The sequence below is a fragment of the Heptranchias perlo genome, chromosome 5, assembly GCF_035084215.1.
Source record: "Heptranchias perlo isolate sHepPer1 chromosome 5, sHepPer1.hap1, whole genome shotgun sequence".
Taxonomy (NCBI): Eukaryota; Metazoa; Chordata; class Chondrichthyes; order Hexanchiformes; family Hexanchidae; genus Heptranchias; species Heptranchias perlo.
The window spans coordinates 110,449,387-110,465,355 of record NC_090329.1 but is presented as its reverse complement, the minus strand read 5'-3'; the positions used below and the strand labels follow the sequence as shown (position 1 = coordinate 110,465,355).

At 44.3% G+C, this 15,969-nt stretch overlaps 1 protein-coding gene across 2 annotated transcripts in view; it reads left to right on the top strand.

Annotated features, from left to right (window-relative positions):
* scml4 (Scm polycomb group protein like 4) overlaps positions 1-15,969 on the top strand; it is a 101,245-nt gene that overhangs the window by 58,506 nt on the left and 26,770 nt on the right. For both annotated transcript variants that reach the window (XM_067984985.1, XM_067984986.1), the window contains exon 4: positions 9,868-10,068. In XM_067984985.1, the coding sequence (XP_067841086.1) occupies positions 9,868-10,068 (201 nt within the window). The remainder of the gene's footprint in view (positions 1-9,867; positions 10,069-15,969) is intronic.

Below are 15,969 nucleotides of genomic sequence, written 5' to 3'. Positions count from 1 at the left end.
CAGTTTCCTAGAAGTAAAGGGAATTAGGGGTTACGGGGAGCGGGCAGGAAATTGGACATGAATTTAGATTTGAGGTTAGGATCAGATCAGCCATGATCTTATTGAATGGCGGAGCAGGCTCGAGGGGCCGATTGGCCCACTCCTGCTCCTATTTCTTATGTACTTATGTCTACCCTTTTACCTGTTCACTGTCGGGTGAAACCTTGAGACCAACCAAAAACATACCAACATGTGTTTACACACAGGAGGGAGACGGGACTACTTGAGAAGTGTTCACTCCGAAGTACGTGTTACCACAGTAACAGACGTTTTGTGAGGCCATCTGAATGGAAGTGTTTCAAGTGTCCTCTTGATGTGGCTTAACATATTCACTGTGACACTTGCTGTCCTGGAGACTGAAAAAAAGCTATTTAGTTTCTTGGGTTAGAAATGAATGGGGAAAAAAAACCTATGGTGGAAAGGAGGTGACAAGCTGTCCAGATGGAATGTTAGCCCAATTATACCACAAACACAAAACTTGGAAGGGTAGTAAACAATGAGGAGGATAGTGATAGACTTCAAGAGGATATGGACAGGCTGGTGGCATGGGCGGACACGTGACAGATGAAATTTAACACAGAAAAATGCGAAGTGATACATTTCAGTAGGAAGGACGGGAGAGGCAATATAAACTAGACGGCACAACTCTAAAAGGGGTACAGGAACAGAGAAATCTGGGGGTATATGTGCACAAATTGTTGAAGGTGGCCGGGCAGGTTGAGAAAGCGGTTAAAAAAGCATACGGGATCCTGAGCTTTATAAATAGCGGCATAGAGTACAAAAGTATGAAAGTCATGATGAATCTTTATAAAACACTGATTCGGCCACAACTGGAGTATTGTGTCCAGTTCTGGGCACCGCACTTTAGGAAAGATGTAAAGGCCTTAGAAAGAGTGCAGAAGAATGATTCCAGGGTTGAGGGAATTTAGTTACATGGATGGACTGGAGAAGCTGGGGTTGTTCTCCCTGGAACAGAGACGGTTGCGAGGAGATTTGATAGAGGTATTTAAAATCATAAAAGGTCTAGACAGAGTAGGTAGAGAGAAACTGTTCCCATTGGCGGAAGGGTCAAGAACCAGAGGGCATAGATTTAAAGTGATTGGCAAAAGAACCAAAGGTGACATGAGGAAAATCTTTTTGACACAGCGAGTGGTTAGGATCTGGAATGCACTGCCCGAGGAGATGGTGGAGGCAGATTCACCCATGACCTTCAAAAGGGAACTGGATAAGTACTTGAAAGAAAAAAATTTGCAGGGCTACGGGAAAAGAGCGGGGGAGTGGGACTAGCTGGATTGCTCTTGCATAGAGCTGGCGCGGATTCGATGGGCCGAATGGCCTCCTTCCGTACCTGTCATTACCACCTTCGAACTGTCATTAACTGCACTCTGTTTCTCCCATGATGATGACAACAGCAACTACGGTGCCCACTGTTAATAGCGGGCACGTTGGCGTTAATGCAATTTGCCCACTATAAGAAGTGGACGGCAAAACTGCTACCTTTGCTACGGGTTATTACAACGACAACACTCTGGTAGCTGGAGAGAGACACTGACTGCATTGTGTGTTTTGAGAAGCAGGGAGGCTACAAAAGAAAATCGGTGCATGCTAGAGGGTTAAACGGAGCATCCTGTAGCATCTCTTTCAAGAATGGTCTGATGAGGGCTCCCCGCTGAGGCAAAGTATTCGGGCGAGACTGCAAGGCTTTAATCCACCAAAAGGCTCAAGTGCTGTCGTAAGCAGTAGGCTGTCATTCCAAAACCTTTTATGGGATGATTATTTTGGGGCTCATGTTTCAGGTATTTCAGGTATGTTATTTGGTATACTGTGTAATACCACAAAAGTCTGATCCGCCGCTGTAAGTGGTGGGGACTGTACTTCCATTTATAAAGCACCTTTAACGTGGATAAATGTCCCGCAGTGCATGGCAGAGAGATAAAAATGGATGTCAAACCAAAGAAGCAGACATTAGGAGGGATGACCAAAAGCTTGGTGAAAGAGCTGGGTTTGAAGGAGGATCTTAAAGGAGGAGAGGGTGCTGGAGAAGTTTCGGGAGAGAATTTCAAAGAGTGGGGCCTAAGTGGCTGAAGCCACGGCTGCCACTGGTGGGGCAAAGGGAGGAAGTGGAATGCATAAGGGGCCAGAGTCAATAAAATATATAATTCAGGCAGGGGGTTTGTAGTGCAAGAGAAGGTTATCGAGATAGCGAGGGGCAATGCCATTGATGCACTTAAATAAAAGGATGAGAATCTTAAATTTGAGGCATTAGGGAATTGGGAGCCAATGTCGATTAGCAAAGGCGGGTGATGAACAGCAGAGTTTTTGATGAACTGAGTTTTACAGAAGACAGAACATTGGATTAGTCGAGTCTGCTGGTCACAAAGGCATGGATGGGGGTCTCGGTGATAGATGGGCGGAGGTGAGTGCTGTTACAGAGGTGGAATAGGCAGTCATCGTGCTGGAGAGGTTATGTGGTCAAAAGTTCAGGTTGGAGTCAAATAGGATGCTTAAGTTATGAGCAGTCTGGTTCAGCCTGAAACAATGCCCTGCGAGGGGGATAGAATGGGTGGTGAGCTTGGGCTGGGGGCTGAAGACAATGGGTTTAGTCTTCTCGATGTTTGGCTGTAGGTAATTGTAGTTCATCCGAGAGTGAATGTCAGACCAGCAGTCTGACAGCACAGAAGCAGCGGAGGTGTGAAGAGCAGTGATGGAGCAGTAGAGCTGGGTGACATCAGCATTCCTGTGGAAGCTGACATCATGTAGGTGAGGAAATGGAGGGGGTCAAGGGTGAATGGTGATGGTGCTGAGGTTAGAAGAGAATCCATTGGTAGAGATATTCTGGCTACAATAAGATAATCAAAAGTGGGATGAAGTGACTGTAGTTCTACTGAGCTGGACAAAGGAGGAAAAAAGGAGGATGGTATGGTTGACCATGTCAAAGGTTACAGATATGTTGAGGAAGAGGAGGGGAGTTAATGCACCATGATCACAGAGAATGTCATTTGTGCCTTTTGGTGCTGCGGGAGGAGCATAAACCTGATTAGAGAGATTCAAACAGGGAGTTGCAGGAGAGATCAACATGGATCTGGGAGGTGACGACACTTTCAAGGAGTTTGGAGAACAAAGAGAGCTCGAAGGTGGGACAGTGGTTTTCAAGGACAGAAGGATCGAGGGTGGGTTTTTTTAAGGAGGGAAGTGATGACAGTAGTTTAGAATGGGATGAGGCTAGTGCCTGAGGAGAGGGAACCATTTATAGTATTAGATAGCATGGGAGCCAGGAAGGGAAGTTGGTTGGTCAGTGCTTTAGTGGAAATGAAATCAAGGAAATGGGATATGGATCTTATGGACGAGATAAGATCAGAGAGGGCATGGGAAATTGGAGAGATGTGGGTTCAGAGCTAGAATGGGGGGGCTGAGGGATGCTTGGCTTGGTGGGCAAGAGGAAAGCAAAGAAGAGGCAGAAACATCTGTTAATTGTATGATTGGTAGCAATTGGGGTTAATTGTATTCAAGTGGTGGGTATCGACTGGGGACTCTGATCCTTTTTATAGGAGAGCTTAGCTGGGGTGTGGGGTGTGCAAGAGGAAACTCTGTGAATAGAGGCTTGGAAGCAACTAAAGACCAGGCTCTAGTATTCAATCCTTCACCACATGGCTATCCAGTTTTAACAACATCTAAATGGATGGTCTATATTGGTGCCAAAAAACCTGAGTTGCTCGCACTTGTTGTTAGAGGTAAAGGTGGAAGGGCAGAGGAGAGGTGGCTGGCAGTGGTGAAAAAAGGCCAGGGAGATATACAGGTAATCTGTTTATAAAAGTGCCCTTCAGCCGCTCAACATAGCCTCTCACATCAGTCTCATCTCATTGATGTGAGAGGTTTTATTCGCTGCTGGAGGAGACTTTTAAAAACAAATTCTCTGCCTGTCCGTCTGCCTGTCTCTATTTGACTAACTGTCTGCCAATCTATTTATCAATCAATTTTGAGAAGCAGCTGTCACACTTTTTGTGTCACACCTAAAGAAAAAAAGTATTACAAAAGAGAAATAAAGGTAAACATTTCCTTTCTATAAGAGAAAGTTTCCCCCGCAACAGAAAATACCTTCTAATTGACAACAGGGGCCACCCTTAAAAAGGTATATAATAAAAAGAAAGCCAGTAATTTCTCATTGGTTTCTCCTGACCACTAATTGACATCATGAAAGTACAGCTGTGTTTTCTTGTAGCTTTAAAGGGACAGTCCAAGATACACACAACTGTATTTTAGCAGCGGAATAATACATTTTACATTACATGGTATAATGCTCCTGTCCTTATAAAACAGTGTATCCTCCCCCCCATTGTCATGGGAGATCTGCTAGTAGTCAAAAAATACTCCAGGATAAGTTCCTATAGTAACGGTAATGAGGAATATGTATCTTAAAAACTAAACCCCTGTCAAAGAGATTTCTGGTCTCCCAAATTTAGCTGTGTTTATAAAGCTAGGAATGAAAATGTGAGGGTTTCTTGCATTTGTAAATGAGCCCCTGGGGGGAGGGGGGAGATTTGTTGGGGTCCAAGGCCAAGCAACCTAATGTCACCTTTCTGTCCCAGCCTGATCTAGTAAACACAGCGACGATGGGGGCTCCCAGTCACACCATAGTGGGTTTTATTTATTTTAATTCAAGTATTATTTTTCTTATTTATTTACACAGTCTCAGGTTCCCCTGTGTGACAGGATGTTGTGGTGAGGTTAACAGGTGTCAACATACTCCATGGTGTCTCTAACGGGAGTGGGGTACTGCTGCAGCTTCCTTAGTCCACCCACATTGATGGTATCAACCCTGGCAGGGTAACAGGTGTATCCTATACTAGAAAATATTTTTAAACCATTTTTAATGCTTTTTAAAAAAAAAATTCCAGTTGTCTCCCCATTTCTTCCTCCTCCTCCTGAAGACACGGACTTTTGCTGGGATACAGTTCCACGCACGTCATGTCCCCTCCAGTACTCCCCCATGTGGCCATTCATGTATTAACCCAGACATTGGGCATTGGCAGCCAATTCAACTCTCCACTTTCCAGCAAGGGTCACAGAATAGCCATCAGGAGTGAGAGCCCTGTTTGAATTTCACATTCCCTCGCCTGGGGACATTGGGACTGATTGTTGTGTCCCCCATTACCATCCCTGTCTGAGATTAGCTAACTCAGCACAGACAGGGCTGAAACCTGGGCCCCCCTCAGTCCACTACCAGACAGTATATTGGTAGAGCCACAAATTATAAACCCTGTCCTCAAGTGACATCCAATTTCAGCATGAGTCCCCAGGTAGTGATCAAGGGCTGATTTTTCCACTCCCTACCCTGAGGGACGCTAAGGCCAATTGTAGCATCCGCACTGCTACTCTCTACTCTGACTCAAGCCATCTAAATCAGCACAGAGCAGGGATTGAACCTGAGCCCATCCTGATCTTTATGACAGAGTACCACACTAGGCAGTGCATTTCACTTGTTGGAGGGACAATGATCATTTTAATTGGATTACAAAATGGTAGAATTAGCTGCTGTAAAGCTAACAATGAAAATTCAGGAACGCCACACTTTTTTAAATAGTAAAATTTGTCTTCATTAATCTTCTCCGAATTCCTTCTCTCCTGAAGCGATTGACTCCTTGCTGGGGTACTCCATGGACTCTGGGTGCCTTCTCTACTGTTATTATTCATATGTGAGCCTTCACACCGAGAGGTGACGGGTTATTTGACCGCAGGGATAATCTTGTCCTCACCTGACACCCACTCATGTGCTTCCAGTAGAGTCAATGGCCAATGATCAACAGCATTTGCTTCCCGCCTCCTTAACCTAAGGACACTGGGGCCAATTGTAGAGTCCCTACTGCCACCCTGCCTTTTAGCTAATTCAGCACTGATTGACCCTGGGATCTTCCTAGTCTCTATGGCTTGACAGCTCATTGGAAAGCTTGTTTTGCATTAGCATGAATAAAACATCATAGATTAATCACCTAGATTAAAGATGTCAACGATGTTTACATTAGGTTATATATTTTCATTGATCCTCATACAACCCTCCACCCCTTATAAATTTCGTCCTGAACATTACTGCTATTTGTAAAAACAGTTTGTGGGATGGGAGTGGGGCAGTGGGAAGGAAGACTTCCTGTCACATGCCATCAATGCAGCAGGCAGGGGGAAGGGGTGGGGTTGTGGTTGTTTGCACTTCTGAATTCCACAAGATAGATATCTTTGGGGGTATATCAGTTGAAATATGTACAAGCATGGTTGTAACCTTCAAGTAGAAAAATCAAGCTGGCCGTCTACCAAGGAAGCTTCCTGCCTTTTAATACTTTTTAATTTTGACTGATAATAGCTCTTGAGAAGCGTCTTGGGACATCTTACTACATTAAAGGCTCTATATAAATGCAAGTAGTTGTTGTTGTATGCACAACATAAATCTGGGCGTTTTGGAGGGAGTCACAGATATTGAAAGCATTACCAGACCACACACAAGGGGCCCGATTTTAGCAGGGGTGCGGGTTCTCGGCGGGTGGGCAAGCGGGCGCGTGGGTAACGTGCCCGGTGAAATTAGTGGGTTTCCCGCGCGATCGTAGCAGGCAAACCACTTACCTGCTCCTCCGGGTTCCCCGCTGCTGATCTGCGCGTCGGGCGGGCTGCACATGCGCAGTAAGATCTGTCAGCTGGAGGCGCTCTATTTAAAGGGGCAGTCCTCCACTGACAGATGCTGCAACCAATAGCAAAGATGACTGCATGGAGCAGCCCAGGGGGAAGGCTGCTCCCAGTTTAATGATGCCTCACCCCAGGTATCAATACATGGGGTGAGGAGGAGGGGGAGGACTGAGATCTTCCACCTGGCGGGCAGGAGGAAGCGGCCCGCCTCCGCCACCAGAAAGGCCTGGCTCGAGGTGGCAGAGGGGGTCACCTGCGCCACCAACATATCGCCCACCTGCACACAGTGCAGGAGGCGCTCCAATGACCTCAGTAGGTCAGCCAAAGTGAGTACACGTAGTCTTTCCCCTACACTCAGTCTGCCACATCACTGCCCCCACCCCACATCTCCTTCGGCACTGCCAACACTACTCTGTCACATCACCCCTCATACCCACTCAAACCCCATCCTCATCTTACCTGCACCTACTCACCTCGCCAGTACTCACCCCGCCACTACCACGCAACCCAATCCTCATACAATCTCATGGCTCTATCCCATACTCACCCTCTCGTGCATCGCTCTCATGGCCAGCCTCACTCAACCTGCCACAACCTGTGCTGCAGCCACAGGGCATGCATCACATATGTGCAGTAGGCAGCGTAAGGCAAACGTGTCGTGAGCATGAAGGGAATGCACAAGGGTGTTTGAGGGTTTGTCATGGTTGTTACTTCTATTGAATTTCAGAACAACTCACATCACACATTATATTGGCACCACTACTGCCATGTCTTCGCGAATCCTGTCCGGTTTGTGCAATAATGCCCGCTCCTGGGTATCACTATGAGGACCCACCACTGATGCCACCCATTGTGTCACTGCAGAGTGGGTGTAGGTGTATTTGCAGGGCTCTTCTGCGCAGATGACTGAGAGACATCGGCGATGTCCCCGGTTGCACCCTGGAAGGCTGTGGAGGAGAGGTTCGGGAGGGCAGTGGTGACTTTTACAGCGACAGGTAAGATGGTGCACGGGCCAACCAGGAGCAGCTCGGCATGAAAGAGGCTGCAGATGTCAACGGCTACATGTCGAGTGACTCTGAGCCTCCGTGTGCACTGCTGCTCAGAGAGGTCCAGGAGGCTGAGCCTCGGTCTGTGGAACGTGTGGCGAGGGTAGTGCCCTCTGCGACGCATCTCTCTCTGCGGTAGCCCTCCCTCCTGCTGTACAGGTGGATGTGTCACAGCACTCTGTTGTGGAGCTCCACGTGTCAGAGGTGGATGGTGAGGCTGGTGATGCTGTTCGCCCCCCGAGGAGGTCATGACTGCAGCTACGGCGGCCCCCATCCGCAAGATGTACATCTGAGGGGGTCCGCAAGGTAGGTACATGTCTCCGGACCCCGGGGTAAGTGTGCAGGTTGGTGATTTTGACCGTCAGGAGGAGGGTGGTGGAGGCCAAACTTTGTCCCAAGTGACAGAGTGGCCTCCTGCAATGGGTGAGGGTCTCCCCACCCCCCCCCCTGTCAAATGGACCTTTGCAGCTGCCACAGGCTGACAGCTGCAACACGTCCATTCGATCTGGGAGTGTTTCCCCCAGTGTGGGAAACAGTCCCATGTTGATCCAAAATCACACACAGTCCCTTAATCAGGTCAGTTAATGACCTGAAATAGCTAAATAAATACTCTCAAGTGGCTTTAATTGCCTGCGGGATTCCCACCAGCGGGGGCTGCGCGCGCACGCTGGCGCGTCAGCGGGGAACCCGGAAGTGGGCGGGATCGAGGCGGGATCCATTCGGGATCCTGGATTTCGCGATTTTCTAGGCCCCCCTGCCGAGAACGCACCCGATAGCGGGTGGTAAAATCAGGCCCAAGGTGTTTACTTGTTTTAAAATGTTTGATAGCACTTTGTTAGTCAACATGCCAGTTCATCTCAGTTTTGTTTCAAATCTTTGATTCACAGAAACAAAATCAATGCTTAGTAAAAAATGAAAACTATTGATATAGCTTTGTACATTTATAATTTATTACCAGTGCTTCAGCAACAAAGCTTTACTTTACGGATAGTCCCTGTGTGTGTATTTTTTTTTATTCGTTCATGGGATGTGGGCGTCGCTGGCGAGGCCGGCATTTATTGCCCATCCCTAATTGCCCTTGAGAAGGTGGTGGTGAGCCGCCTTCTTGAACCGCTGCAGTCCGTGTGGTGAAGGTTCTCCCACAGTGCTGTTAGGAAGGGAGTTCCAGGATTTTGACCCAGCGACAATGAAGGAACGGCGATATATTTCCAAGTCGGGCTGGTGTGTGACTTGGAGGGGAATGTGCAGGTGGTGTTGTTCCCATGTGCCTGCTGCTCTTGTCCTTCTAGGTGGTAGGGGTCGCGGGTTTGGGAGGTGCTGTCGAAGAAGCCTTGAATACATGATAAGAGCAAAAGAAATCTTAAGAATTAGAAAAGACGATTAGAACCAACATGCCTCTCTCTTTATCAAGATCAATCTTCCCAACCTATCCATTACTCATCAAATCTGTCAAGCTCTTCCCTTTTCCAGGAAAGCATCCAATTGTCTCTTGAACCAATTGATACTATCCACTTACCTGGTAACTTATTCCATTACCCTATTGCCCTTTGGAAGAAAAAGTTTTGCCTGACTTCCCTTCTTATTCCTAATTTCTTTGTTTTTAATTTGTGAACCTTGGTTTTTGAGCCTTTCTCTGTAATGATCAGTTTGTTTGGGTCAATTTTAATTCTTTTCATAATCTGCAAACCTTCAACTAGATCAAATCGGAGTCTTTATTCCAGTGAAAATAACGCCAACTTCCTCATTGTGCATTTCCGAGGGTAGGGGGGTGGGGTGGGCAGAATTCCTTTCGTTGATTTTTGAAACAATGTTATAAATTGCCTTTGGGAAGATATCTCCTTTTAGAATGTGTTCACTGTATCAGTAACAAATACTGAACACAGGCTACATACAAGAACCAGGGAATTCTTACTTCATAGTGTTAATTTCACTCTATGAAGCTAAAGGTTGGAAATTCTGCTAGACATGCGCATTGCAGAGAGTTGAGAGCACATGAATAATAATAATAATTTCTTAAGGGAAACGACAAAATTGCACCTTTTTATTTGAGCTAATTGTTGTATCGTCATAAGCCGCCACATGTCTTGACATGTCTGATCTTTTTTTGTTGTAGTTTGTATTTACGTCAACAAACATGCCTGTGCCGGCCCACATCTTGACAAAAAGAAGTTGCAGCAGCTACCAGATCATTTTGGACCTGCCAGAGCATCCATGGTCCTGCAGCAGGCTGTCCAAGCGTGCATTGATTGTGCCTATCAGCAAAAGGCAGTCTTCTCGTGTCTCAAGCAAGGGCATGGCGGAGAGCTGATATCAGGTATGCGATTAAAATGCTCAACATGATTTATATAAGGTAGAAACAAATGAAAAGTGCTTGTGATAAAAAATGAACCGTTCTGACTGTCTGAAAATGATGACAGCCCCATTATGTGGCTTTAGTGGGGATTGTATAGAGATCATTACCAGTACCATCAGCGGCCGAGTGATCTGTTTTGCTGAACCTTAAACCCATTTGTGTCTTTAAATTAATCATTGCATCACTAAAGGTAGAATGTTATGCACGTTATCTGTGCAGACATACAATATCTAGTCCTAATGGCTGTAGATGGCTTTAAAACAGGGAAATAGCGCAATCGAGTGTGTCAGCAAGACATGACATAAATCTGAGCTACTGAGATAGTACATCCATGGTCTCCTATGTTGATTGTAATGGGTATAATGAAAAAAACGTTATAAACTTCTGTTCACCAATTAAAATTATGCTTTTTTTTGGAAGAACATTATATTTATAAAACAAAAGCACTTTCTAACAAATGCAAATTAACAGTGGCAAAAAGTCGATATATGTCAGGTATTTCAATGCACTGAGTCACTGTGGTAGGATGTGGGTTCAGGGGGATGATACCAAGAAAGACTAAGCATTGTCATTCAGGAATAAGGGGGGATACCAAACGACGAGTCACCACAGGCCTCCTACGGGCTAACTTGAGAGAGCGACATTGGCAAAAGCCTGGGCCTAGCTTACTAGTCAGCTTTCTCAGCCAACGAATGGTGTGTGGCACAGGGAGCTAGAGGGGGGGTCCAGTTATATTTTCGGTGGTGTATGGATAGTTTACATGAGTCACAGTTGCTTTGTTCATTCATGTTCCTTTGTGTTCAGACAATTTTAATAATCAACTTGAGAAGTTGCAGGTGTACTTATGACTTGCATCACTTAAAATATTGTGTATTCAATAAATAGTTAATTTGAGTGTTATTTTTTATTGTACATTATTTAAAGTCACTGTATTTGTTTGCAATTACCCTGTTTATAAGTGCAAGGAAGCAATTAAAGCATCTGTCACTGTACAGTAGGTAACAACAAAGCAATGAGCCAACAAAATTGGTAGTTTTGTGATCCCAAGTAGACCTTGATTCACATGACATTAAGTTGGTATTTAACTGATATACGGTTCCATGGAAAACACATGCTTAGAGCTCTATCTAGTGGCAGTTTGAGGAACTACTCTTAAACTTTATTCCCGTCAATATAAGAACACTTAAGGGGCCCAGGATTGATGATACAGTTCAATAAATTAGGAAATGAAAATGAATAAACAAATTGATTTTAACTCATTTACCATGTGATCAATCCCAGTCACTTACAGCAATGTGGGTTCCAGGCGTGATTGACGGGGCAATTACCCGATCATCTCCATTCTGGCCCGGAATAGTGGGGTCACTATATGCAGCCTTTTTTTAAAATTTAACTTCGAGCAGTTTCTGCTCAATTGTGTTTCAAGGTTATTTTGAAAAAAGAAAGGATACATTTTAAAAGTCTTAGTTAGGCAATGTACTGACTGTTTTTCATTAAAACAGAGAAGCTGTGTGTTTGTCTCTGCATAAAAGTAAGAGAAAAAAAGACAGTATACTGTTTGCACACCTGTTGTAGCTTTTGTTTTTGTGTTCTTTAAATTTAAGAAAGTGTGTTAAGCTGAGGGAGAGAGTGTATCATACTTTATGCTAATGTTAGCTCAGTTTTAAAAAAAAGTTGAAATTTGAAGCTAACTAATTATCTCATTTGTGTTTTGTTGACAGAAAAAATAACACCTGTGAGAAAAAGAGAGCATGACAGAGATAGAGATAGAGATAGAGAGAGGAAGACAGAGTATGTTTCCTCATTCTAACTAAAAAAACAAATAAGATCAGTTTGAAAACCAAGCAAAGCTTCTTTTGAGAGGAAAAAATAGGAAGGGGATGAAAAAAACATTGAGGATGTGGACACTTTTGGCTTCTTAGTACCTGCCCTGGGTGGGAGTGGGGGGGGTGGTTGGCGGGATGAAAGAGGTGAGTGATACTGGCAAGTGGGAAGGGATGATAAAGGAGTTCAGTGGGTAGTTCATAGGGGAAGAGTTAGAGGTAGTGATGGCAGTGAGGTAATGGTAGGAAGGGGAAGAGGTAGTGAGAAGGTAAAGGGTTAGGCGACAATTGAAATAAGGGGATACGGGAAGAAAGAAAGATGAACTTGCATTTATACAACGCCTTTCACTAACTCAGGACGTCCCAAAACACTTTACAGCCAATGAAGTACTTTTGAAGTGTAATCACTGTTGTAATGTAGGCATGATGTGGAGATGCTGGTGATGGACTGGGGTGGACAAATGTAAGGACTTGCACAACACCAGGTTATAGTCCAACAGTTTTATTTTAAATCGCAAGCTTTCGGAGCTTACCTCCTTCGTCAGGTGAGTGAAGGGTTCTAAAAACGCATAGCATATATAGTCAGAGAACAATGCCTGGTGATTACAGATAATCTTTCCAACTGCCCCCTATCACATCTCGGCTGGGAGGCGATCACAGCAATCAAAGGTGTCGTTGGTGTTCAGACAGGTTCAGACACGTGATTGGGGGGGGAAGGGAACCCTGAGGGTCACATTTTCCCCACAATCCCTTCCCAAAAGCTGCCGTTGATGGCTCCTTTCTGTGCCACGTTATGGCACACCACCAACAACCTCCCACCTGAAAGGAAAGAAGAAAAAGACAGCAAGAGAAGCAAAAAGAGAGGAGAGAGGGAAGACAAAGAGAAGAGAAGAAAGATACAGAAGCAGAAGAGAATATACGGAGCAACAGCAACATGAAGACAACGGAGGCTGTAACAGAGAGACCATATTGTCTGATTTATCATGTACAACACCACAGGAGTTCAACTAGTCTATAATATATTTAAAAATCTACGTCTCTCTACACTACCCGTCAATTTTCTCAATTATAAATTCCTATGTCCGCATTCATAACGGAAACTGCCAGTGTGAACTTACCACTCTAATTACCCCCTCACCTCAGTAGAGGCAGCGTCACCACTGCCAGCAAGGTGTATTTAAAGCATGACAAGTTTATATAGGCAGGTTCCATTTAAAATGTGGGCATAACAATAATGGAAATATAAAAATACAAACATATGAACAATGATGGATAGGAAAAGACCCTTTGGTCCATCCTACCTGTCCCATATACACTCTCTATCCCTCCCAAAAAACCATGTCTGGGGACAGAATATATGGTTTTAAAATAGGGACTGAATTACATCTGCATGTCCTGGTCCAATTATCTCCCACCTTCTAACCCCACTTCACTCACAGACTACACTTGATCTTGACTCTTTGTTGGTGACACCACAGGAGATTGTCTAGTATTTATATACAATATATAGAGAGTTGAAGTGGCCTCAAGACAGTAATTTAAGGTAAGGTGCTTATTTGATAGTTACAAAGGATTCAAACTTTGCATTAATAGCCTGTGAGATCCTCCTCCTTACCTGCTTGAGCTAACCATTCTTTATAATTACGCACACACTTGTTTATAACAGATTTATCATTCTCTGTTTATTTACACTGTTCCTGGTGATTGTAGTAGTAGTAATGATCGGAATTTGTTGTGACAAGCAAAGCCGCAGATAGCCCAGCAATGAGTGCACCGAGTCAGTGTGTCAATGAATATCGAGATGCAGGTCTGCATCACAATTTCCCACATGGTCAAGTCATCATGAGGACACTGAATATTTCTCCATAAGGAGGAAGAGAAAACTGGCAGGTGATTAGATTCCTGTCGTTTATCTCATAACTTCAGCTTAGAGAGTAAGACTGGAAGAGGTCTGGGAGAATGTTGTCTACCCATGCTCTCCTTTGGAGAATATTTGCTTAGTATAGGGGGGCTAGTGTGGAGGGTAAATGCCGACACGGACTGATTGGCCCAAATGGCCTGTTTCCATGTTGTAGCTTCTATCTATTTCTATGACTAAAGACAGTGCGAAAAGAAAATAGACAATGAATGTTGGCAGAATATTTAACCGCAAAGGGAATCACAGCTGAGCCCAATCCTGTCATCACCTGACATCCACATCTTTGCATTTTTAGCAGGGTCACTGGAAAGCCGTAGGGACAGAAATCCTGGACAGTATTCCCCTCTCTAATTCAGGGATGCTGAGCCCAATTTTCGTGAACTTACCACCGCTTCAGCTGAGAACAGCTAACTCAGCACAAACTAAGACTCAATCTTGTGACCCCCTAATGGCTATTCAGAGCCTTCACATCAAGGGAGCACTGATTGCCACTGGAGGCCAATGTTTTCTCTTCACCTTACCATCTCAGAGCAAAACAAATGGAAAAACCCAAGATATCTGCAATGCCCAAGATATCTCTGGCAGTATCGTTCTCCATTCTCTTAAGGTTTTGCTGACAGCTACCTAGATGCTTTGTCGGTCAATAAACCCTCCCAGGAGACAATCAAAAAGATGTTCTTCACATTCACATTCTTCTGGCAGCAGATTTTCAAGCAAACTTAGAGAAATCTTGCCTAAACCTTTTATTACAATTCAGATTACTTCCCATTGCTCCTCATTCACGCTCCCTTTTAAAAATCAGCTACCATTGGCATGACCTGAAACTTGACCTTATGGGATAACATTGCCAGAGGGTAAACAATGAACCTTTCTACACTAGGACATGCACCAGAAATAATATAAAAATAATGCTCCGCACATCAGTTTCTCTAGATCACTCTGAACTAACGCACTGCCAGTCTGTATAAGTCAAGCTTAAAAACTACTAATTCATGCTAATTAAATAAAATTACAAAACAGATGTGTTCTTAATAGTATTAGCCACTAGGCTGCATGGTTTAAAAGTTCACGTGTAGTTACAGATCTACACATATGCTTAAGATTAATTTTAAAACATGTGCTACAACAGAGTGCATAGCAGCTAGCAAGGCATTTAGCACAACAGTATTATGTTAATCAGCTTTCATTATTGGCATTATAACAGTCTTAATTTATATACATTGACATGAATGGCCATAATAGATCAGTGACTTACAAACGTCATGCTGTGAGTTAAAGCAGCATAGGTGGATATGTTCAGATTTATAGATAGCATTAGGATCTAATGTTCAAAACTAGAAACTGCAAAAATGATAGGCATTCATTATCATGTTGAAGAACTTGTTTTGTGGGGATAAAATGATCACAAGCAATGAAATGTTAAAATTTTTTGATTCCATTCTTAAAGATAAAATTTAATATAATTGGGACATTGATGCTGTAGTCATGAGTGGTACAGTGTACCTGGAGTAATTTCAGTAGTACAGCCCACCCACACAGTAAGAGGTATGAGTACTGGGTATGGGGTTCCTTATGGGCTTTCCCTCTGTGTACAACTACAGTAGAGGGGGAGGAGGAGCAGCACAGGATGAGGAAAAGAAAATGAAGTGGAATTTGAGGCGATATTACCTTACAAGATGGTAGAGATATCCAGTTTTATCGCTTTGCTGGCTTTCCCAAAGTGCAGGGTGCAACACTTGGCACCCATGTATCATTGCAAGCTCTTAACATTAACTCTCTTAACAGGAAGAGGTGCCACCCACTCAAAGATTAGCATTTGAGAGATGTCTTCCAGTTGGCATTCAGGCAACTGATGTAGTGGAACTGCTGGTGTCACCCTGTGTAAGTGAAGGAAGGGGATTTTAAAATTCTGCATGCAAGTAATTGCTGTTAGGGAGACGAGGACAAATACTATAAGATCCTGAGTTAGTGACTCAGCCACAGAGCAGTGTGAAAGGTTACTTGTGCAGCTATTAATTTTGGAGGTTGAACAGTGTGTGAATGCCCAAGGGGGAAAAGGGACAGCGGCCAGTGTGCTACCTTGCCTGCCCTCGTCAGGTCATTGAGACTTTTCCGACACTG